Here is a 22,661-nt window from a genome sequence, read left to right as displayed (position 1 = left end):
GTCCCGCTGAAATGAGTGGAAATGCTATCGATCTGTTCTAGCCTTCCCCGCATACTAGAACATCATTGCGACGGTTTGGTTCCATCTGGTGTGTGCGATCTGGCCACAGGGGGGCAGTATAGTGTGGTATCGTGCAGGCATAAACAGGTTTACTCATGTGACTCTAGAAGCCACAGTAACGTTAGTCATTCTATGCAGACGATAAAGAATATATGCCCAGGAGTATTGGCGCATATGTTTTAGTTCGTCTATAGGTGTTGCTCCACCATTTTGTACTCAAATATCCGTTTGCTTAAAGGGTTAATGACGCCATCAATGCTAGTTTGGTTAGCCTGCCTATGTTGTTCCCCATGATGTTAGCGTTACACTATTAGACTTATATGTCAAACTGCTGCTTGTTGTGAACTGAGTTGAATATTAAGAAAAAGAAAAAGTCATGACACTTATATCTGAAGGCGCCAGTGTTGTTAGAAACGTTGCAAGATTGGCCAGATTACATCGACATGACAACAAGTAAATGCTGGAATTTGATTGGACAAAAAAAAAAAAAAAAAACCTCCACAAACATGTACTGAAAGCAGCGCAGCCAAGACAAATGCTAAAATAAGTGCAATAGATTGGTAGGAATAAATTCATACATTTTTAGAGACCAACTTTTCAAATGTAGGACATAACGTATGTAGTTCAGTGCTTGGAATAGCAATGCTGAATTTTTTTTTTTTTTTTTTTGGGCTGACTGCGTTTTCCATTCGGTGGAACAAAAGGAGGAACTGTTGCAACGTGCTGTCATATGATAGCAGGATGAAGGAGGCGGAGCCGCCAGCAGGTCGCTCACACAAAGTTGGCTGGTACACACAATGGAGTTTAGTAGTGCAGAAGTTTAGAATTGCGAGCACGAATTACACATCAGTGGTGAGTCCCGTTTTTTTGTTTTTTTTGTAGGGGGGTGGCACAGTCGGGAGGCGTGTTGTTGGTGTGAAAGTTTGGTAAGGTGGGTGTGTGTGTGTGTGTGTGAGTGTGAGTGTGTGTGAGAGGAAGGAGAGCCAGGAGACGTTTGGAATGCGGCTGCCTCATCAGGTTTGTGCTTGCGGCAACCTGAAAACGATGTGATCTCACGGCTTGAATTTCTCATGCACAACGTCTTCAGTGTTCTCATCAACGTTGTCTTCAGTCACTCATGGACCGGAGTCTCATATACTCTCACTTCAGTTTGTCATCGTCTGGGTTTCTTTCTTGGGTTTCACACACTGTCTTCCACTTGTCATACACTTTGGTGTCAGGGTCTCAGTTCATTTTTTTTTTGTCTTTAATGTCGCAGTGTCTCATGCGACGCGTCTTGACTTTTTCCATGCACTTTTGTTTTCCATATATTTGATCTCATTTCCTCGTCCGTGTCTCATGCGCTGTGTCAGGAGTCTCTCATAGCCTGGGGTGGTTCTCACGTTTCAGCTACCTTCGTCTTCCACATCTCCTACAGCTCAATGTCTCATTTGAGTGTTTCTTGGTCTGTAGTCTCCGTATTTCATTTTTAGCTCGACTTCTGATCTCATTTACTGCTGCGTGAATTTTGCATCACGTCTCATGTGGTGTTTTTCCTCCCTAGCCGTGTTAGTGTTTACAAGCTTCCATGAGAAAGTTTATCAGGCATTTCCCTCACTCACCCCTCCACAAAAAAAAATGACATGAGACAAATGGCAGTATCAAAACCCACATTTCTTTTTATTACACAATGAACACAAGCCATCTGTGCAAAAGTGTTTTCCAAGGAGCTCCACCTGTTTCCTGTATCTTCCAGACCCAGTCCAAAGTGAAGACTTAAAAAAAAGAAAAAGACCATTTTAACTGCTTTTTAAGATTTAAACAAAGTCATAAAAAATGGTCTAAACATTGTCACACTTGATTTGTAAATTGTGTAACTTTTGATTCAAACAGAAGCACCGACAGGCCAGATGCCAGGAATGCTGTGTGTGTGTGTGTGTGTGTGTGTGTGTGTGTGTGTGTGTGTGTGTGTCACAGCAGGAAGTGGCCGGTGTCATCATGGCAGAGAGGTCCAAAGTGTGTGTGTGTGTGCGTGTGTGTGTGTCACGCTGCAGGAAGCGGCCTGTGTCATCATAGGAGAGAGGCCAAAAATTTTTTTTAGTGTGTGTGTGTGTGTGTGAGTGTATATCCTGTTTAACCCTTTGGGTGCAATGTGTGTTGTAGTAACATATCACAGGACACACAATACCAGAAAAATGTCATTGATTTACAGGATCCGTGATTGGCAGGTTTGCTGGTTCACCGGAAGTTCATCTCTCCCGACGGCCAATCAGAGGTGAGTTTACTCACGTTGGCTGCGCCCCCTTCTGAGCAGAGAATAAAATTCCCCAATGGTGATTATCCTTGTCGTCAGGATTTTGGACTTGTCTCGCCAGGATGAATAATTTCAGAATTCTCCGGCAGATGACGGATCAGGACTGCAGCTCGTCGACCTCCCACACGGAGGACGACGAGGAGCAGGAGGAGCTGGAGGAGGACGACAAGAGCAAGGCCAGGACGGCCCCGCCGGTGGCCGTCAGCCTCTCAGGCGTGTCGGCCACGCTACGCGCCGTCATCCGCATCAAGCACAAGTACCAGGCCCTGAAGAAACGGCGCCAGGAGATGGCGCTGGCCATGGCGGCCCTCCCGGGGGCCCCGGCCCGCACCAGCCCCAAGATCTTCACTTTCGACGGCGTCCCTGCACTGGCGTCCTGCTCGCCCCCCAGGAAGAAGAGGAAGAGAAAGAGGAGGGTGCTGTACCCCAACAGGAGACGCCGGAAAGCCCCCGGACAGGGGCACAGTCCGACAGAGTTTTGTCTCTACCTCCTCAGCGCCATACTCTTTGTACAGGTGAGCAACACTATCTTCAAAACAATCACCATACTAACTACAAACACTGTCAGTATTGGCTTTCCTGCTAAGTGCCATACTCATTGGACAGGTAACCGCTCAAGTGCTTTTCAAAACACACTCGCTACACTGAGTAGACTAACTACGTCACACACTCACCAAACTATTTACAAAACCCACGACGACACACAGTTCAGTAACTGCACTCACTCTTTGCAGTAACTACAAAACAGCGACACTAACCGCAAACACACTCACTACTCCAATTGCAAAACAGATTTATTACACTAATCACAAAACTCACTCACTACACAAACTACAAAAGACACTCATTATATTAACTACAAAACACACTGACTACAATAACTGCAACATTCACGACACTAATTACAAATACGGACGTTATTTGCTTTATATGCAACAGTAGCATCCTCTCCGTACAGGTCAACACACGTACTACACTGACTTCAAAATCTTTTGTCAATTTTGTCTTTACCAGCCGTCATACAAATAATCACACTTAAAGCAACTTGTTGCGCGTCAGGTGTACAACGCCATCGAGAACCTGGACGACCACGTGATTCGCTACGACCTGGAGGGTCTGGAGAAGACTCTGCGCAGGGAGGTGTTTGGCCAGCTGGGGGCGGTGGAGGCACTCATGTGGCACCTGAAGGACTTCCTGTCCACGTACGTGCACAATAGGCCCCTGGTGGTGTCTCTGCACGGGCCCAGTGGGGTGGGCAAAAGCCACCTGGGGCGCCTCCTGGCGGGACACTTCCGCTCGGTGGTGGGCGAGCCCCTGGTGCTTCAGTACTTCATGCTGCACCACTGCGGCCTGGAGGCCGACGCCCCGCGCTGCGCCGAGCAACTGGTCTCGCTGGTCTCTGAGGCGGTGGAGCTTGGCGAGCACGAGGAGAAAATCCCGCTCTTCGTGTTGGACGAGGCCGAGCACATGCACGGCGAGATCCTCGACGCCCTGCTGGGCCTGCTGGGGTCGGGCCAGCCCAACCAGTTCCTCAATGCCATCTACGTGATCCTCAGCAACCTGGGACACGAGCACATCACCAAGCACCTGCTGCACAACGTCTCCAATCACGACGGCCAACACAGGCAGTTGGCGCAGGACTTGACCCCTGTGCTGCGGCGCTACCTGGAGGGTCGCCACCCACTCTGGGCCGAGGTGACCATCGTGCCTCTGGGCCTACTCGAGAGAAGTCACGTGATGGAATGTTTTATGGACGAAATGAGCCGGGAGGGATTCTACCCGAACCGCGCCCACATGGAGCAGCTGGCAGCGGAGATCCAGTACTATCCCGCTGTAGGGGGGAGGGAGTATTCTGTCACCGGATGCAAGCAGGTGGTGGCGAAGGTCAATTTGTTGTAAGGGAGCAGGACGAAATGGGGTACGAGAAGACATGACTGGGAAGGACACAGCAGGAAAGGGCGGCACACAAGATGACATCACAGGACAGGACAGAATGGGATAAGACTGGAAGGGGACTGGTCAGGATCAGACGGGGTTAAGGTACAGAAATTAGAAGGATAGAATGGAACAGGATGGGACAGAGCGTGACTGGCAAGGGTAAGGCACGATGGGGAATGACTGGAAGGTGACAGGAGAGGACCAATTGGAACAGGAGGGGATGTGACAGGACAGGACAGAGCACAATGGGGCGGAACAAGGCAGAATTGGGCATGACAGGATGGGAGAGGACAAAGCAGACAGGACATTACAGTTAAGAAAGAATGGTACAGAACTCACTGGGGACGGGATAGGACATAGCAGGACAGGACATTACAGTTAAGGCAGAATGGTACAAAGCTCAGTGAGAACAGTACTGGACAGGAAAAGGAATTCCAGGACAGGGTGGACTCCGAAAGTACAGATAATGACAGACCAGGACAGTATGAAGCGAGACGAGGGAGGACGAGGCTGAGCAAAATGGGACAGGATGGGAGACGGTAGAGCAAGATAGGACAGGACAGAGCCACTTGTTCTCTGTTGGTTCATTGCAAACAACTGAAGTCAGCTTCAAGCGTCATGTATCAGAATTTTCTGAAATATCAAAATGTATGAGGAGGACACAAGCTTCCTATTGTCATTAATCGTTGTGACTCAAAATCAAAGTGAAGGACAACCAGGAAGTTAATTAAATGAAGCTTTCCCGGGAGGAGGTTACAACAGTATGCTACGTTTCTAATTTTGTTACATTCGCAGCCAAAAGAGTGACACATTAGAAATTCCTTTTGTGGCATTAAACCTGTTTTAAAGGACCTGTTTATGTGCTCGAGTGTTGTAAAATGATTGGCATATGTAAACGTTGAAGTGTAGGACATTTTTAAAAAACAAGAACACAAAGAAGCCCTTCCGCTTTAAATATGTTTAATTATATAATTGCCCTAGTTGACATGGAAAAATGAGGTCTAAGTGACAATGACGACAACACACAAAAAAATTGAGCGCTTTGAGGGGCCACAAAGACCGTGAAAAGTGTTTTTGTAGAACGTCGTCTGAGTAGCTGACATCAATCTGGTAGAAAAGCAATCTTTGCTAAATCGTAATCATAACAAGCAGAAGATTCTACCGCATTGTTTTCACCTAGTGGCGACACTTTGTCCTACAGCCGGTCGTCAGGGCAACCCTCCACAGGAAGTGACATAACACACACACACAGTCAGTCAAAATCCTCAGTGAGGAGAAAGCAGCACCACAACACACACAACAACAGTCGTTATCATCATCATCATCTCCACGGTCAACATGCTCGCGTGTGATTGGTGGGATGTGGGGCGTGTTGAGGGGGTGTGTGGGGGGGGGGGGGCTACGGGATGGGGCTCATTTCTTATTCTTTTCTTCCTCTACGCCTCCAGCTCAAAACCCATGCCCACCTTGTGACCTCCGGCATTGAAGTTCTTTCCGTCAATGAGCGCCGACAGCGTGACCTTGACGCCTGCGAGGGGCAGAGGGACGTGTTAGCCCACGAGCTAGGCTAACACATTTTGGCACTGGTGACACGACCAAGTTCAAGTAGGCTAATGGTCTTGTATTTTTATTTATTTTTTTATTGTATCACAAAACTGGGCAAGGGTGTGTAGACTTTTATTATCCATCCATCTGTGTTTGTGTCAATGTACTGACCTGGTCGGAGGCTCTGAGTGTATCCAACTCCGATGAGACTTGCGTTGTTGACTTTGGCCTGTGTGATGGGGGTCACAACTACATGGTTAGAACAACAGCAACGGGATCCGTTTGCGTGTGCAACACGCGGTGTCAACTTACGGACACAGAAGTGTCGCCGTCCACTTTGTACTTGGCGGCAATGCCGAAGCGAGTGTTGTTGCTGCCGGAGGTCCAGGCCAAAGTGACGGCCGTCTCCAGCGAGTCGTTGACTTTCTGGTAAATGGAGCCGCCGAACTCTGTGCCGTCGTTACTGAAACAAAAACAACAAAAGACATGCGATGTCACACCTGTTTTCGATGACATCATCCTGTGATGTCCCTGTCTCACTCTGATGTTATGTGCTAAGATGACTCGCTATGCTAACCAGTGACACGCGGCTCTGACTTCATGCCCTCGCATGTTACATGTCATCATGCCGTGACGATGATGTCACTTTGTCGCGTACAGCTATCACACTAGATCGTGTCATGCTGTGATGTCATGCTGTTGTGCTCTGACATCACTGTCTCAATGTGATGTTGCAATTACGTGCCATGTTAAGCAATGTTTTGATGTCCCTCTGATGTCATGCAGTGACATCAAGCAATCATATGGTCACGCTGTGATGAGGTCGTTTGTCAGCTCACTCACACGTTGGTGTGCAGCTGGAAATCTCCGGCCTTGTAGCCCAGCGCAAAATTGTTCTGAGCCAGTTTGGACTTGGCCGTGTCGAAGGCCATCTGGTAGCCGGCCAGCCAGCCCTCATAGCCCAGCACAGCGGCGGCGTGGACCACGGGGCCCTCGAAGTCTACGTCGCAGCCTAGGTTGACGTAGTCGCGTTTGTAGCCCGTCTTCAGCTTGCCGCTCTTTTTCCTGGAACAGAAAAGCACGCCTGCTTTTCAACACGGCGGCACCACGGGCAGAACAAAACAAAGCTGACGTGCTCTCACCCCGTGTTAGGAACAAAAGACGTGTCCAACGCCACCTTCAGGCCTTGAGTCAACTGCCGGCAAATGCAAGTGTGGCGACACTTTTATGAAAACGCACACGCTAGCGCGTGCGCACACATCCGGCGGCACGAACCTGGTCCTCCAGCGTGACCTCGGTAGCCAGCGTGTTGTCGGTGTTCCACTTCTGGTTGACGCTCAGGCCCAACTCCTTCATCTTGTATTTAGTCTCCAGGCTTCCTGACGCTTTGCCCGAATCCGTGTTACTCGATCCGGACGTGTTGAATTCCTGCGTGTGCGCGCATAGACGCAAAATAAAGCTATCGCACTATTTTAGACATCGCTACCACTGTTAAGCAAATTTGCTGTGACAATACTGCGTTACACAATGCTGATAGGATATGGGGAAAAAAAAGAAAATTTAGTTCTTCAGAGCGAGGTGTCTAGAAAACTGGAGAACAGAATGTGAGGAAAAACAACAAAAAGCGGAATCAACGCTCAGATGAAGACAAGAGGCGATGATGAAAAATAGGAAAAACAAGATGAAATGAATCAAATGGTACGAAGATGACGGTGATGATGACGGTCTCGGGGGCTGGCTTACCATCTACGTCACAACGGTCCCGTTGAGGAGGGGGCGGAGTCAAGGAGAGGATTGGGGAGATCAAAGGGTATAGGGACAGAGAGCAGATAGTCCCTCAGACACTTGATATCATGCATGTTGGTGGGCGGAGTAGTTTTGTTAGGAGGCGTCTGGAGAAAAACAAAGAAGTAGGAGGAGACGCTCACCACGCCACTTTGGGATTTGGTCTTCAGGTCCAGCTTCACCAATCCGAAGCCTGCAAGAAGCGTCAATGATCACCGAGAGGCAGGGGAGCATTTAATGACTTGGAAGTCATTAGCAGTTAGCTTAGCATATGTGCGAATGTTGACCGAGTCGGTACAGCAAGTTTTTCAATTAGTTATTGGTGCAGGTTTGCTAACTTTTAGTGTTTTTTTTTTAGCTGAATTTGTATTAGTTTTAGTGTTAGAATTTTTTTTTAATATAATTTGAATGCACGATTTAAAAAAAAAAAAAAAGGGCTTCGCTGAAGGTTAGTTTCATATTTTCAGTTTTTTTTTTTAAAGCATTGTCAGCTTCATACGGTTGGCGCAGGTATTATACCAACATAATCGCCTTAGCAGTAACAATATAACACGTTGATGTGGTCATTCCAGTTAGTTGGGAGTAAAATTGTATCAGCAAGTTGAGTTAATAGTAACAATGCATGAGTTTGATATGGTCAGCGGCGGTATCGGGACTTCCAATGTGTAGTAACATTGACATAAGTCAGATGTAACCCAGGAGGAACAGTGTTTCACATTGACGTAGTCAGTAGCATTAGTCGTGAGTTGCAATGCTGACTTGGTCGGGAAGTCGAGTGCGTGACCAATGCCAATGCGTGACTTTGACACCCTATTGAGTTGAAGCCAGTTGACTTCTTGCTATCCTGCACATTCCAACGGCCGGCTCAAACAAGTCAAGGCCAAAATTGCGCCGACTCACCATAGCCTTTGCTGAATATGTCCTTGGCAGCTTTGCCTAGGTCTGCGTAGGAAGGAGGCACAGCCATGATGCTGCAACGCAAAAGACCACAAACATATCTTTAACAACGCACAATCGTATCGCTGTGCAATGCGTGATATGGAGGCAAATTTAAAAAAAAAAGGATTCCGCGCAAATCCCGGTGTGTGTACTGCTGTTTGAACAAATGGTCGATGCAGCATCTTTACTGATGGACAAAGGACACAAAGGGACAAAAGGTTTGTGGGGGTGACAGCTGGTCTCCACCAAACAAGCTAGCCCACCAACGAGCCTCCGTTTGCTGATGTCAAATCACAACCTGCAGGCCGCAATGAGATGCCTGGTGAAGTTGAAGAGAGGCGTATAAAAGACGGGATTAAACGATGCATGCCAGGCTCGCCATCATTACATAATGTCAGCTAACGTTAGCTCAATCTCCTTTAGGCGCTAGTCGAGGGGCTAACCTTGAACAGAAACGCGATCAAAGTGATGTTAAATGTCCAGCGTGTGAGAGCGGGCGACAAGAAGACACCAAAGGGTCCGCGTGGATGCTGCTCACCGATCCAAAAGGGCGTCAACGAAACCGGCGTGGTCCTTGTGGTGGCGTTAGGATGCTGAGCAGATTGACAGCTAGCTTCTTTCGACGCTGTCACTAGACGCCAGGACGGGGGGCACTGAGAAGGAGACCCACTGCACATGCGCCACGGAGATGACCATTTCATTCCAAAGAGCAACTACAAGGCCAAGAGACATACCGCCGCCATTTAGGGGAACACGTCACCGAAATAATGGCCAAATAGCTTTGGAAGATAGGGGAAAAATATTCTCGCTTCCAAACAGGCTTGGAAATGATTTGAAATACAATAATTTATATTAAAAGAGAGATTAAAAAACTCTAATAAAAGTAAATTAATTCAGGTTAATCTTTCTTTCTCTTGTGTTCACACAACTTGTTCTTCGTCTCTGTGATATTTTGCAAAATGACCGAAATAAATGAAACAAAAACAATGACGAAAACGCATTGTGCGTGCACCTTACAACAAAGAGCCATTATCTAAAGCCAAGAGAACAATCTCCGCGGGACAAATACGACAGTCAAACGTTTCCGGAAATACGTCACGGGAAGCAGGTAATTGTGAGACAAGAGCGATATCCTCACAGCTAGCATGCTAACTAAGGCGCTAATTTTAAGTCAGAGAACGAGACAGTCGCTTGAAAATGTGTTGATATTGCGGTTGTAGTTTCAAATGATGTATGCACGACATATTGAGAGGTGTTTATAAATGGTTATTTATCTACATGAGTGGGTCAAATGCAGTTTCATGATAAACCAGTTATACTACTATATTATACGTATACGTACTACGTAACGTAAGCTCGAGTTTTATACTTAAAGTGTACTTTTGATAATTTGAAGTCTGCAGTTAATAGGTGTTGACGTGGTTTTTTATTTTTATTTTTTGCATTCATGTCTATGCAGGTCATGTTAGTTGGTGGGCACCCTTTAAAAAGGAGGTGGGGTGCGATGCGATGGGGGTGTGCGCGGTCTCGCCCCGCCCGGCAGGAAGTTCTGACTCGACGTTTACCAGCGAGGAGGCACAGCAGAGGAAAACTTTTTCCCTGTCACAAGTACTTAACAAGGCCGAAAGAAAGAAGCGAGTGAGTGCAGTCCCAAGTCCAATGGTCAGGGGCGCACTTCACCCTTTGGACCGCGCCCGGTGCACAAAGCTGCAGCGGGTCTGCATAAGGTTTCATCCCAGAGCGCCGAATTGAGCACGCAAGTGAGGCCGGGGGGTACCGACCGCAATCATGTCCGGACAGCCGCGCTTCGTGAACCCTTTTCACAGTAGGACGCACAGCCTCGCCGCTGCCGCCGCCCCTGCAGGCAAAGCCAAGCTGACCCACCCTGGCAAAGCCATCCTGGCAGGTAACAATTCGGCTGTGCATGCTTCAGTCAAGTCAAGATTACTTTGTGCACGTTGTCAACACAAAGTTCTTTCTAAAAGGCGTGCCCAAACTATCAAAACAAGATGTGCAAACAACGTTAGGCACTACGCTGCATTGCAAATCTGGTAATATTGTTGACTTTGATTTTGTCCGTGTTTCCTCGTCTATGAAATGAATTTAAGTGAAAAAACCATCTATCAAATTTCCGCATTGACATGAATTAAAATGGCTTTAGTCAATTCATGGAAAAATAATTATTTGTGCTTGGGTAGCAAACAAATGCTAAACATATCCCATGACATTATTTAAAGTAGATACTTTATAACATTTTTTTAATTTTTCAAGTGTGTGGCCAATGAGTCAATATTTTGTAGCAAATAAATAGTGAAATGTGTATTCTCCTGACTAGGTGGCAATGATGTAAAATGAGGTATGTTAGCATAGCCCTTGAAAAAAAAATATTTCTGACTATCACACACGTTTCCCTCTAATATTGCATGTTAATGTCAGAATGGTCTAATCTTATATTATCTTATTATTAAAGGAAAATTGTACAACAATGTTTTTGTACAGTGCAAATGAAGAGCATTACTTTTTAGAACCTGTTGATTGCTTTGCAGGTGACTTTAAACACGTGAAGCATGAATTTGAACGTGTTTCTTTGAATATGTCAAATCGAGCACAGTCGATTCAGTCATTACTATAACCTTGTTTTGACACTGTGAGCACTCGCTCAAACAGAAAGTCCAAAAGTTCTTTTTACTTGTGTATGTGGACTCCATGACCTTTGCACTGTGTGCCGAGAGGCCCTCTCCAACACACACACACACACACACACACACACACACACTGCAATGACAAAGCACAATACCCTGATAACACAGCGGGACTCAGTTTGTGTAGCAGCAGGCGTGCTGAAGAGAATCCAACTAGCGTTGTTGCCTAAACACAGGTTAGCCACTGAAAGAGGCCAAGAAATGTCCCAGATGAGCCTAAAATGCGTTTAGTTATGATAAACTTTCCAACCAAGTTTCATGTTGCCAGGCCAAAGTAGCCTCCGGGGCTGAATTTATTTATTTATTTTTTCATTAAACATTCCTGTGGGCTCGTGCCCCACTTTTAAGATGAACTGCTTCTTGTGTGTATTTTCCAGCAATGTGAAGTCCAGAATGGAATCCTGGTCCTAGCTGACACGCGGGTGTGTCCATCTTAGTGGGGAATTGTATTTATTGCATATCCTTGACATCCATCTTAACCCATAAGAGCCCACGGTGACACCAGTGTAACAAACAGTTTGAACTCCCCAGTATCTTTTTTCAAAACTTTTTGTCTGATTTTAACCCATCAAAACCTTTTGGAAAAATGGGTCTGGGCTCTTATGGGTTAAGGTGCTTGTACGAGGCTGTTCTTAGCCCTCACTAGTAAGACAATTCACCTTATTTTATTTTTTATTTTTTGACTAAGCCATACAAACATCCAACCTATTGTCGCCGTGCACTAGTAGAACCATGATAGTGTTTTACAAAGTACTATTAACACTTTTTTCCCCCCTCCACAACTGTCACTTTTAATTTAATTTAATCGGTCTTCTTGATATCTAGTAAGTAGTTGCACTAGTAGGCAAAAAAGTGGAAGTAGTTGCGAGAAAAGTTACTAGTGAGACACGTTTGCTTTACTTGTGCTACGAGTGTGCTACAGTGTTCTTCCTGTGTAGACAAGCAAACTAGTGCATGGACATCTTGACTTCCATCTTAAATTGGCACTAGTAGCCCAAAAATGGCACTGCCAGTAGAATAAACATTACTACTGAGAGTTGTTCTACTAGTGGGCTCGCTGATTTATCTTACCAACGAAGACAAAGAACATACGCGTTTTGTGGACCTTTTATCTGGAAATCAAGGATATGCAATGCATGCTTGGCATCCATCTTACGTTAGCACTAGTAGGCCAAAAATGGCTCATGTAGTGGGGAAGAAAATATGTTACTCAGTAAGACAAATGTGCGCAGAACAAGTTTGATGTGTTTGACATCGGTGAGGAAATGGAAATTAAGTTGTGTGTGACGGCGACAAGTCAACACGTCGCGTGTGCGGGCTGCTTGTTTTTGAGCTGGGAAAGCTCCGCCCTGATGTGGAATGGCACCAGGGGGCGTGTCCTCAGGCCACCACGCTGCCAGCCGCTCGGCCAATCGGCTGCAGGCAAGCCGCCGCATGTTAAGGTGGAACTGGCTGAGGGAGTTCAGATGTAAGGAAGTGTCAATCAGTGCAGCCGCTATGTGAATGATGAGATCTTGCACATCAAATTCAGATGTTTTTTTTTCAGCTATTTCAGGTTTTCCACATTTTTCAATCAAACCATTCAAGCATTTTTGGGGGGGGGATTAGTTATCAGCTCACTTCATTTCGTGAACACGCTAGAAGGGTTCAACCCATGAACCAACTTCCCACCTTTTCACCATTAAAATTCTCAAATTAATTTGATATTCGTCACCCAAAGGCGACATTTGCAGACATTTGACAGTTACTTCTTTCCACATTTCTTGATCGATTCAAACTGTTGCAACTTCCAAATGTTCCCCAAATTCACGAGGTTAGGGATTGTATTTCGCCCAATGCAAAAAATCCGCTTTCCCACAATTTCACATTTGCACCACAAAATTAAAAAAAAAAAAAAAATGGAAGAATATTTTAACCGCCTCCTTCCATATTCCTCGACCCTTTCAAACCATCCAAACATGAACCTGTTTGTTTATGCAGGACGTGTACAGAACTCATTCCCACATTTTCACCGAATATTTTCAAACTTACATTTTTTTAAGTGCATCATTGCTTTTTTTTTCACAATAAAATCACCAAAATCAGGAGAAATGTTGACATGTATACCCCGACTTTTCAGCAAGTCTTTCTCATATTCGCCCCCCTTTTCCGCCGATATTTGTGCCGCAATGCAGGCGGCATCGCCGGCGGCATCGAGATCTGCATCACCTTCCCCACCGAGTACGTCAAGACGCAGCTGCAGCTGGACGAGAAGGCCAACCCGCCCAAGTACAAAGGCATCGGTCAGTGCAGACGCTTTTGCACGCCGGCCTCCTGTTTCCCCGGGCGATGTTCACATTTGCCGTTTTATTATTATTATATTTTTTTTCATGTTGGTGGCTCAGGCGACTGCGTCAAGCAGACGGTCAACGGGCATGGCGTCAGGGGTCTTTATCGCGGTCTCAGCTCATTGCTCTACGGCTCCATTCCCAAAGCCGCCGTCAGGTACGCGTCCAAATGGCAATCGTCCGTTCAGTCCTCCATCGCGTAGTCATGACGAACTGAGGCAAGTTGATTCACGTTTGGTCTCAAGTGAAGAAGTGGCTGAAGATTGTCCGATGAAACCATTTTTTTTCTCCATTCTTTTTTTTTTTTTCCCCAGACTAAAAACTGCTTTTCATTGGATAGTATGCCAAAAAGGGGAAAAATATTACAGAACATGTCATTACAAATTTAATTCTTGATTAAAAAAGATATTTGTTGCAAAAAATAATGAAATACAGAAATAATTTCAAAATGACAGGAATAATTTTTTTAAAATACAGAAACTATGATTAAAATACAGCGTTGATTACAACAAAAATAACGAGGGAAAAATACAGAAAGGATGATTAAAAATTCCAGGATTAAGAAATACAGAATAAGAGATTGAAATTAAGACACAGAAATAAGGATTAAGAAATGGAGATTAAAATACAGAAGTCGTTATTAAAAAAAAAACCCATAAAAATACAGACATGACTAAAACAAAATTACAAAAATATAGAAATAAAGACTAAAAAGACAAAACAAATGATGGAATACAGAAATAATGATTCAGGATACAGAAATCAGGATTAACACGGAAATACTGGCAGAAAATAAAGAAAGAGAAGAATTATAGAAATGTCAATTAGAAATATTAAATACAGAAATAATGTTAAAAAATAAAGTAATTATAAAATAACCGGAATAATGATCAAAACAAATACATCTGATGGCTGAAGAAATCATTAAAAATGAAGAAATGGTGACCCCCACATGAATAATAGAAAAATAAATATGAGATAAGTAGACATAACATGAGAAAACGATACAAATTTTAAAAATGTATTTTAATCATACTCTTAATTCAAAACGTTTACCGGCAGTGGAAACAGACACTGCCAGTTTATTGGCGCGTTTGAAGTTGCACTCAAATGGAGAACCTGCCGTCCATTTTCCCGCCAGGTTCGGCGTCTTTGAGTTCCTGAGCAACAAGATGCGCGACCAGAGCGGCAAGCTGGACAGCAAGCGCGGCTTCCTGTGCGGCCTGGGCGCCGGCGTGGCCGAGGCCGTGCTGGTCGTGTGTCCCATGGAGACCGTCAAGGTTACGCATCGCCGCCGGTGCCGCTCATGCACACGTGCTGTGCGCTTATTTTTCCGTTTGCCTCTCAGGTCAAATTCATCCACGACCAGACGTCGGCCAATCCCAAGTACAAGGGATTCTTTCATGGCGTGCGCGAGATCATCAGAACTCAAGGTGAGAGAACAACAGAGCCGAACTAGTCAAGACCGCTTCATAAAAATGCAGAAATAACGAATAAAAACACACATGTGAATGTGAATACAATGGCAGGAAAAAAATAGCAATTCAAACAGTCTTGACTGGAGGTGCTGTTGCCGCTTTTTTTTTTCCTCCGCTTCGTTGCTTGACCTTTGTGGATGCCGCGCAGGTCTTGGAGGAACATACCAAGGTTTGACGGCCACCATTCTCAAACAAGGCTCCAACCAGGCCATCCGCTTCTATGTCATGACCTCTCTCAGGAACTGGTACAAAGGTATAAACCGCCCATCCCGGAGCCACATGCTGCTTCATCAGTGAGACAAATGCATTGGTCACTTCATTTCATGACCACGCTAGAAGGGTCCAACCCATTAACCAGACCCTATTAGCTTTTTTTTTTTTACAATCGGCGCAAAATCAGCCAATTTTTATTTTGGTGCATATTTATGGCGATGTCCACTCCTAAGCATGCCGCAGTTCTATTGGTCGTTCTTCGCGGAGGATAAAGAATACATGCCTGCGAGTATTCGTATCCTCTACAAGGGTTGCTCCACAGCTTGTGTTCAAATATCCATTGCTTATAGAGTTTTAAATACTGTAGCACCGAGGCTAGTTTCATTAGCTTGCGTATGCCGTTTTACATTGTTTGTTAGCATTGAGCTAAACAGACATTCCCAAGACAAAATTATTATGGTGTGGCAATAAACTGCTTGAACACCGTTGCTTGCTGTGAAGTGAGTTGAGTTCGCTGCCACCATACGGTGCTCGTGTCTCAAAAATTATTTTAATTGTCCAAACCACGGCTCGTATCTCGAAAACTCTCAAGGCTCCAATGTACAGTATTATCTTATCACAAAACTAGTGTTATTGATTGTTATTGTTTTCCTTTGTACGATCAAGGCGACAACCCAAACAAATCCATTAACCCGTTGATAACGGGAATGTTCGGAGCGGTCGCCGGAGCGGCCAGTGTATTCGGAAACACACCGCTGGATGTGGTCAAAACTCGAATGCAGGTGGGTTTATTAAATTTGTTGACTTTTTGACCGCTTGGCAAAATGTAAACGTATCACTATGGGCTTACTGTGCGTCTACAGGGTCTGGAAGCGCACAAGTACAGAGGCACCCTGGACTGCGCCATCAAAATCATGAAGCATGAGGGGCCCAAGGCGTAAGTGGGACACTTGTGCATTTAGACCAGTTAGTTATGCTAAGATTTTGCCGTGGGTTGATTGATCAAAATGTTTTGTATTTTAAAGGTAGCAAATAGAGTGAGCTGTGACACGATGAGGCACAATTTTTCTATGTAAAAAAATAGTAACAGTTGACTTCAGGCATACCAGCATATGAATCGTAGTTACTTTTGAAAAACTAGTTGGATGTTTCATCGGCGCATTGTGATGTGTGATGTATTGCACCATTAAACAGTTGTTGCTAGACTGCTTCATCGTATCAACAAAACATAAATCTGAAGCCTGACGAGCACAGTGGGACACCTCAGGATACCGTCTTAGGTCCACCTATGTAATTTATAAACAAATACATTGAACAAATATTAGCTCATAGGCATTTTTGACTATTTTTACTGCACTTGTCCAGGTTCTACAAAGGCACCGTACCTCGTCTGGGTCGGGTTTGCTTGGACGTGGCCATCGTCTTCATCATCTACGAGGAGGTGGTGAAGATTCTCAACATAGTTTGGAAGACAGACTGACACGGGCGAACACTTCTGGACCGTCCTAAACCGGTTTTCTCCAGTTCTTAGTTCTTCTCCTGTCTACCTCTGAGTTATCAGAGGCGTGCAAATGAAAAGTCATGGTTGGCTTTGTGATTTTTATTTAGAGTGTAATGAGGTGCAGCAGAAGCAGCGTTGTCAGGAAAAGGGCTGGAGCTTGCTGACCGTGTTGAAATGTGGAAGTGACTCAGGAAGGGAGGTTAAGCGTCGGAACGGAAAACAGCACAGCAACAACTTTCTCTTAATTAGAGGAAAGAAGGTGACACATTAAATGACCACAAAATGATACTTGAGTATTTTAGAGTCCTCCTACGTATGCAATGACATAGATTTTCTTTATAAATGAGATGTGATGGAAAGGATTCAGCCTTGAAGTGCCTATTAGTTGTCATTTCTGAGTTTTTTTTTCTGAGTTACATGAATCTAGTCAGCATAATGTTTTTTTTTTTTTTTTTGCCTTTTCAGAACAATTAAAAAAAGGAATTCCACTTATAGTGCCTTCTATGCCATTCCACAGAAGCTGGGTGCCTTTAAGAGTTTATGTCAGATTAACTTTATGATACTAATTGCCTTTTTCTGTCCTGATGTCCAATGTGCCATATCAGAGTTTGTGGGTGTGTTTACACGCGGTGCACTTGCTAGTTTACTTGATGATCTCAGCGCCAGCCTGGCCTTCATATACATGCCTTGATCGTGACTTCTGTATTCCAGTACACAGGGGTTCTTAAACGTTTTGGGTCCAGGGACCCCTGACAGCGAAGCCATCTTGTGGTAGCTTGGTTTGAACTATGGCGAAGAGACTTTGATTTGCCGCTATCTAGAGCAGGGGTGCCCAAGTCCGCTCCGTGAGATGCCGATCCAGCCTGTTTCAAATGTTTCCTTCTTCCAACATACCCGATTCAAATGATCAGGATCATTATTAGGTTTCTCAGAACTTCAAGGACCGGACTTGTGCACCCCTGATCGATTGGCAATGCCAAAGTGTTTTGCTTGGGGGGGTCAATTATTCGCTTTATTCTCATAGTATTCTTTTATTCTGAAAGTGACCTAGACTCTCTAAATATTTGGTGCTATAATATATTCTCTTAACAATATGCCTTTAAAAAATCATTAATGTAGGGATGTCCATTCTTGCAATGGCTTAAAAAATATGACAGCACTTTGTGAATTATCATGACCAACATGTCTGAGAATTGATGAATACATAAAAAAAAACACAGACAACTTTTAGCAAGCGCCGGTCCTCAGATTTAACTTTGGACCATAGCTTGTTGCAAATATTTTTGCGAACACCCAGGAGTCCAGATACCCCAGTTTGAGAACCCCTGTCTTAACAGATGCTGACATCATAGTATCATTCCTGTGCCTTAAGTCTTATTACTGGTTATACTGTGACTGTTGACAAATAAAATCGGCTGAAATTCGAACCATTGCTTCATGTTGACCTGTTATTTTTGTTGTTGTTGGTTTATTTAATTTATTTATTTTTTTGCGTGACCTTGCTTGGCGCTTTTTGGTCCTACTCGTTCGCCGTATTTGTCGGCGCGTCATTTTGCTTGGGCCAAAATGCAAAAGATGGTACCGCGGCCCTTCGTGTTGCTGCCGATTTAACCTTGGGGAGTGCCAGCATGACTCTCCGCGGAGAAGGGAGCCGGGGCTTCTACTTCAACACCGTCCTGTCGCTGGCTCGCTCGCTGGCGGCTCACCGGCAGGCGCCGCTCGACAAGGTTAGCACGACGTTTAGCCTCCATGCTAACTGAACGCAAAGTGGGCTCGAGGGCGGCCCCGACTTCAACTTGTCTCTTTTGAATGTGAATTTTGCCTCACTCAGTTCTGACTATTTAATGGGTAGGTTTATTAGAGACGAGTCAGGTCTTAGGTGACTGAATGAAGCCGTAGTCATAAACTGAAGTCGAATAATGACAGTCCATAATCCACCACCTACATCTGTCACCTTCATACGGAGTTCGCTCGCAACGTGCACAGATTGATTGACATAACCAGCGTTGTCAGACAGATGCTCTTTAGACGATTCCGCTGTGTAAAATTTGTTTTCCAGTTAGAAATACTTAGAAAGTTATGACTGTAAAACGGTGAAATTGCAGCAATTTCTACCCAACGTCTAGTCAATGGTGGTCAATTAGAATGTAGGTGTGACCTTTTCTGTTCAATCCGAGTTTCAAACTTTTATAACTTCCTTCATCTTCATCCTATTATAACACCGTTATCATTGGAAAGCTTTCTAAACACAGAACCAGACAACATCGAGGAACCTGAAGCCCAAAAGAGGATGAGTGTTTGCATCAGGATAGCAATCTAAAACACAGAAGCAAATCACAAATTTTGCTTTGTCCTTTTAAATTATTCTAGTAACCACTGCAGATTATATGATGAACTGGCACGCGCCACTTTGTGATAAATGTTGTCCTCCCGTGCGTTATGTGTTATACTGGCAGGTGCAGAAGTTACAATGCATGTGTCCCGTGGACGTGCGAGGAGTTTTCCAGCTAGATGAGAGGCGGCGGGACGGCGTGCTGGCCCTCGGGATTTTCCTGGTGGAATCCAACCTGCAGGTGAGCACCACGCTGACACTGTCAGGACGTCCGCTCCCTTTTTTGGAATCTCAAAGTGGCGCTGCCATTTCAGCACAAAGATGCCATCGTGCCCTACCTTTTGGGACTGCTCAGAGGACTTCCAAGAGTTCAGTGGATTGAGGAGAGCTCGGAACGCAAAGGACCAGGTAAAACCAGAAAAGTAGTCACTGGCTGGCTTTTTTTCCACATTTGGTTGTGTTCCAGACTCATTTCCATATCGGCTTCAATGCGCTGCACTTAATCACGTTACGATTTCCTGTAGGGACGCTTCCCATTGCCGAGAATTTCAGCTTTTGTCTCGTGACGCTGCTGTCGGACGTTGCCCAGCGAGATGAAACGTTGCGTGGACAGGTCTGTGTGTGTGTGTGTGTGTGTGTGTGTGTGTGTGCGCGTGTCAGCATTTGTGTACCTGTGTGCAAGTTTTGTCAAAGCGGTGTGATGGTGTTACTGTCGCATCAGATTCTGGAGACCATCATGGAGGTCATGCAAGTCCTGCAAGAGCTGTGCGAGAACCCCCAGTCTCACGATAAAGGTGTGCCACGCACCTCCTCCATCCTCATCCAGGTGCAGGCCTCCATTAAACTGACTGTCTATTTTGCTTTCAGGTCCCAACTACGTAGATTACACTTGCCGCTACACGGTCCCCGCGCTGCTGGGCGTGGCGCGAGCTTTCGGCCGCTACAGCAACACGGACGAGCCGCTGCTGTCCAAGCTGTTCCCGCGGCCGGCCGTGCCCCCCATGACGGCGGCGGACGACAGCGACGCCGCACGGCGACGCTCCTTCAACGACTTCCGCTCCATCCTGCCCAGCTCCTTCCTCACCGTGTGCCCGGGTGACACCCTGAGATGCAAGAGCTGCTCCGTGTCCTCCGTATCTCAACAGGTATACACTGAGCTAAGGAAACAAAGCATTTCAATGATAAATGTATTACTTGATTCAAGAAAAATGATTTCCAAATAAAACAGGAAAATTTGACTTGACAAGATATGTTCAAACAAGTACGATAGCTAGCGAGGTGGCTAGCAAGCTGGCTAGCTTACAATGTCGGTAGCATGCCCTCGCTATAAAAGACAGCGGACATGTTCTCACACTCATTCAATCATTTGTTGACAGGCCAGTCCAGAGAGGACCAGGCTGACCCCGAGCTCCCCGGCAGACCCCTCAGCGCCATACTTTGAAGGTGAAGTTTCCAGTCGTCACCGTAATACAATTCACGCCCATGCGTAATTGACCCAAAAATGAACTGCTGTCCAGGCTCGTACCTTCCCGACGGAAGCTCAGTAGACCCGGACTACTACTTTTCCACCATCAGCTCGAGCTTCTCCGCTTCACCTCTCTTCACCGGCAGCAGCGGCGGGGAGTTTCGCGTGCCCCTGGACACGCTCAGGCAGCTCCTACACATGGTCCGTGAAACCGCACGCACACACACACACACACACACACACGCGTGCTGATTCACCATCTGAACACGTCACACTGGCGTTGTCTTCACCAGGTTGAAGACATCGTCTCAGAGTCGTTTTTGAAGTCACTGGATGACACCTTGGCAGAACTGTTGGAGGTAAGACTGGGGCTTCACGCTTGAAAACATGAGTACAGCGGACCCTTTGCTATTCGTCGGGGGATCAAGAAACAAGGCAGCCCCCTCAAAATCCTTGTCTTATTTAAAAACACCAACGAGATTCATATCAACTTCTGGAGCAACTAACGTGGCTTTCATGCACACACACATACTTTTAGCACTCTATCCCAATCAATATTATGGAGCAGTCTCATTTCAAGTGGTTAAACCTCTCTCGGGCCTAAGGCCTAACCGGTCCCTATTGTCAACCTTGGGGTGCAAGGCTGCAGTGTTTGAATCAATCCAATCACTTTTATGATCTCTTCCCAGTCCAATCCTGGTCTTCATGTGTACTACAAAACCTTCAGTGACCCTCTCTACGTGGCCATATTCAAAATGCTCCGAGACACCCTGTACAACCTGAAAGGTCAGTCGTGGTCTTCTTTCCTTTTTTTTTTTTTGCCTTTTCCTTCAACTCACCCGCTTCCCACCTCCTCTGCGAGTAGACCTCCAAACGGATTTCGTGAAGGAGGTGCACGACTTTGTGCTGGAGCAATTCAGCAGCAGCCAGTCGGAGCTGCAGAGAATCTTGCACGACGTGGAGTACCTCCAGAGTGAGCTGAGCCCGCTCAAGCTGCGCTGCCAGGCCAACGCCGCCTGCGTGGACCTCATGGTGTGGGCCGTCACAGAGGAGCAGGGTGAGAAGCCTCCGTCAACCGGCCGGTCCCGCGCCAACGCGGCGGCACTCGACCTCATTTTGTTTCTCTCTCAACACTGCCCGCAGGAGCTGAGAATCTTTGCAGCAAGCTGTCGGAGAAGCTGCAGTCCAAGACCTCCAGTAAAGTCATCATCGCCCATATGCCCCTCCTCATTTGCTGCCTGCAGGTAACGAGCGCCAACCGACTCCCCTATCTATCGATCTATTTATCTATTTATCTATCTATTTATTTATTTATTTCGCGCTCGTGGCTTAAGTCATTTTACGAATGTACCGTATTGGCCCGAATATAAGACGGCCCTGATTATAAGACGACCCCCTCTTTTTCAAGACTGAAGTTTGAAAAAAGACTTTTTGAACACCAAATTAATTTTTATACAGAAAATAATTACAGTACATCTGAAACAAATGGTTCTAACAATATATTTGAGAGAAAAAGCATGTTATTTTGCCTCATTCAAATCTTAATATCTGAACATTTAAGTATGCATACATGGCAATTTTCCGCGGATTCGCGGAAATCCGCCGTTTTATTTCTTAAATTGATCATTTTTGTGAATCGTCTAAATCCGTTGAGAAAATTTTAGGGGCGGTCAGGTACCTTATCGTCGAGTTTTCACGAGCTCTCCCGAACAGTCTCTCCGTTTTCCGTTTGTAAACAGCCCTGCGATTGGACGTGTATGAAAGCTTCAACTAATCAGATCACTGAAGGCATTATTTGTTGCGGAAGTCTTAGCTCGATTATAAACGGCCCAGCAATTGGTTAACTACAAGCGATTGGACCAATCAAATTGCATGTAACATATTGTTTTACCTGATTCATGGCGGCCTGTTCGTCTCGCAAATTCATTGTTCTGGGATCGTTTTGAGCGGAATTACGAAATTTTTGACGAAAGATCAGGAGTCTTTAATCCTAGAAATTGACTCAAATGTCAAGAATAAATTCCGATTGGACTGGCTTGACAGAAAAGTCACTGTAAAGGTTAAAATTGGTTCCAAGTTCGAC

General features: G+C 45.5%; 4 protein-coding genes across 18 annotated transcripts in view; 3 read left to right on the top strand and 1 right to left on the bottom strand.

Moving 5' to 3' along the window:
* The first annotated feature begins 539 nt into the window (after positions 1–539).
* On the top strand, positions 540–5,142 carry tor4aa (torsin family 4, member Aa). 11 transcript variants are annotated; one of them, XM_019856386.1, is made up of 5 exons: positions 540–912; positions 1,035–1,077; positions 2,268–2,314; positions 2,440–2,868; positions 3,413–5,142. In XM_019856386.1, the coding sequence occupies exons 1-5, from the start codon at positions 703–705 to the stop codon at positions 4,250–4,252; spliced, it is 1,569 nt and encodes a 522-aa protein (XP_019711945.1). In that variant the 5' UTR covers positions 540–702; the 3' UTR covers positions 4,253–5,142. The 11 variants fall into 11 exon arrangements, with proteins under 11 accessions (XP_019711945.1, XP_019711948.1, XP_019711947.1 ...); XM_019856388.1 differs by having other exon boundaries at positions 542–912; positions 2,443–2,868; XM_019856389.1 differs by lacking the exon at positions 1,035–1,077 and having other exon boundaries at positions 541–912; positions 2,415–2,868.
* A 92-nt stretch (positions 5,143–5,234) lies between these two features.
* On the bottom strand, positions 5,235–9,387 carry LOC109507165 (voltage-dependent anion-selective channel protein 2). Of its 3 annotated transcripts, none has more exons than XM_019856401.1 (10): positions 9,004–9,387; positions 8,522–8,592; positions 7,765–7,814; positions 7,580–7,582; positions 7,112–7,264; positions 6,979–7,031; positions 6,680–6,901; positions 6,149–6,299; positions 6,008–6,065; positions 5,235–5,819 (listed from the first exon to the last, which is right to left on the bottom strand). In XM_019856401.1, exons 2-10 carry the CDS (start codon positions 8,586–8,588, stop codon positions 5,728–5,730), a joined length of 849 nt encoding a protein of 282 aa, XP_019711960.1. In that variant the 5' UTR covers positions 8,589–8,592; positions 9,004–9,387; the 3' UTR covers positions 5,235–5,727. The 3 variants fall into 3 exon arrangements, with proteins under 3 accessions (XP_019711960.1, XP_019711959.1, XP_019711961.1); XM_019856400.1 differs by having other exon boundaries at positions 9,099–9,385; XM_019856402.1 differs by lacking the exon at positions 7,580–7,582 and having other exon boundaries at positions 9,099–9,387.
* A 652-nt stretch (positions 9,388–10,039) lies between these two features.
* Positions 10,040–18,208, top strand: slc25a1b (slc25a1 solute carrier family 25 member 1b). The gene is made up of 9 exons (XM_019856399.1): positions 10,040–10,466; positions 13,437–13,544; positions 13,647–13,746; positions 14,731–14,869; positions 14,938–15,022; positions 15,216–15,320; positions 15,947–16,062; positions 16,144–16,217; positions 16,646–18,208. Exons 1-9 carry the CDS (start codon positions 10,349–10,351, stop codon positions 16,758–16,760), a joined length of 960 nt encoding a protein of 319 aa, XP_019711958.1. The 5' UTR covers positions 10,040–10,348; the 3' UTR covers positions 16,761–18,208.
* Positions 18,209–18,307: 99 nt separating this feature from the next.
* The window catches only part of pi4kaa (phosphatidylinositol 4-kinase, catalytic, alpha a), a 29,475-nt gene continuing 25,121 nt past the window's right edge, over positions 18,308–22,661 (top strand). For 2 of the 3 annotated variants that reach the window (XR_002166418.1, XM_019856379.1), the window contains exons 1-12: positions 18,308–18,508; positions 19,238–19,354; positions 19,428–19,521; positions 19,638–19,726; positions 19,835–19,907; positions 19,981–20,258; positions 20,490–20,556; positions 20,631–20,779; positions 20,872–20,937; positions 21,268–21,364; positions 21,444–21,635; positions 21,722–21,822. Coding sequence is in view for 2 of the 3 variants with exons in the window: in XM_019856379.1 (XP_019711938.1) it covers positions 18,410–18,508; positions 19,238–19,354; positions 19,428–19,521; positions 19,638–19,726; positions 19,835–19,907; positions 19,981–20,258; positions 20,490–20,556; positions 20,631–20,779; positions 20,872–20,937; positions 21,268–21,364; positions 21,444–21,635; positions 21,722–21,822 (1,422 nt within the window). In the remaining variant the exon portion in view is untranslated. The remainder of the gene's footprint in view (positions 18,509–19,237; positions 19,355–19,427; positions 19,522–19,637; positions 19,727–19,834; positions 19,908–19,980; positions 20,259–20,489; positions 20,557–20,630; positions 20,780–20,871; positions 20,938–21,267; positions 21,365–21,443; positions 21,636–21,721; positions 21,823–22,661) is intronic. The other variant, XM_019856380.1, reaches the window with a different exon arrangement.

This window comes from Hippocampus comes, unplaced genomic scaffold (genome assembly GCF_001891065.2).
Source record: "Hippocampus comes isolate QL1 unplaced genomic scaffold, H_comes_QL1_v1.1 scaffold213, whole genome shotgun sequence".
NCBI lineage: Eukaryota > Metazoa > Chordata > Actinopteri > Syngnathiformes > Syngnathidae > Hippocampus > Hippocampus comes.
Note: the sequence above shows the minus strand (reverse complement) of the source record. Positions and strands in the feature narration are given on the sequence as shown.

Coding starts and splice junctions, on each gene's coding strand:
- LOC109507165 (XM_019856401.1), bottom strand. CDS start 8,588: ATGGCTGTGCCTCCTTCCTACGCAGACCTAGGCAAAGCTGCCAAGGAC. Junction 6,066..6,148: donor ACGGCGACACTTCTGTGTCC/GTAAGTTGACAC, acceptor CCCATCACACAG/GCCAAAGTCAACAACGCAAG. Junction 5,820..6,007: donor CACTCAGAGCCTCCGACCAG/GTCAGTACATTG, acceptor TGCCCCTCGCAG/GCGTCAAGGTCACGCTGTCG.
- tor4aa (XM_019856386.1), top strand. CDS start 703: ATGCTGAATTTTTTTTTTTTTTTTTTTGGGCTGACTGCGTTTTCCATT. Junction 913..1,034: donor GCACGAATTACACATCAGTG/GTGAGTCCCGTT, acceptor TGTGTGTGAGAG/GAAGGAGAGCCAGGAGACGT. Junction 2,315..2,439: donor CTCCCGACGGCCAATCAGAG/GTGAGTTTACTC, acceptor AGAATTCTCCGG/CAGATGACGGATCAGGACTG.
- slc25a1b (XM_019856399.1), top strand. CDS start 10,349: ATGTCCGGACAGCCGCGCTTCGTGAACCCTTTTCACAGTAGGACGCAC. Junction 14,870..14,937: donor GTCCCATGGAGACCGTCAAG/GTTACGCATCGC, acceptor TTTGCCTCTCAG/GTCAAATTCATCCACGACCA. Junction 15,023..15,215: donor CGAGATCATCAGAACTCAAG/GTGAGAGAACAA, acceptor GATGCCGCGCAG/GTCTTGGAGGAACATACCAA.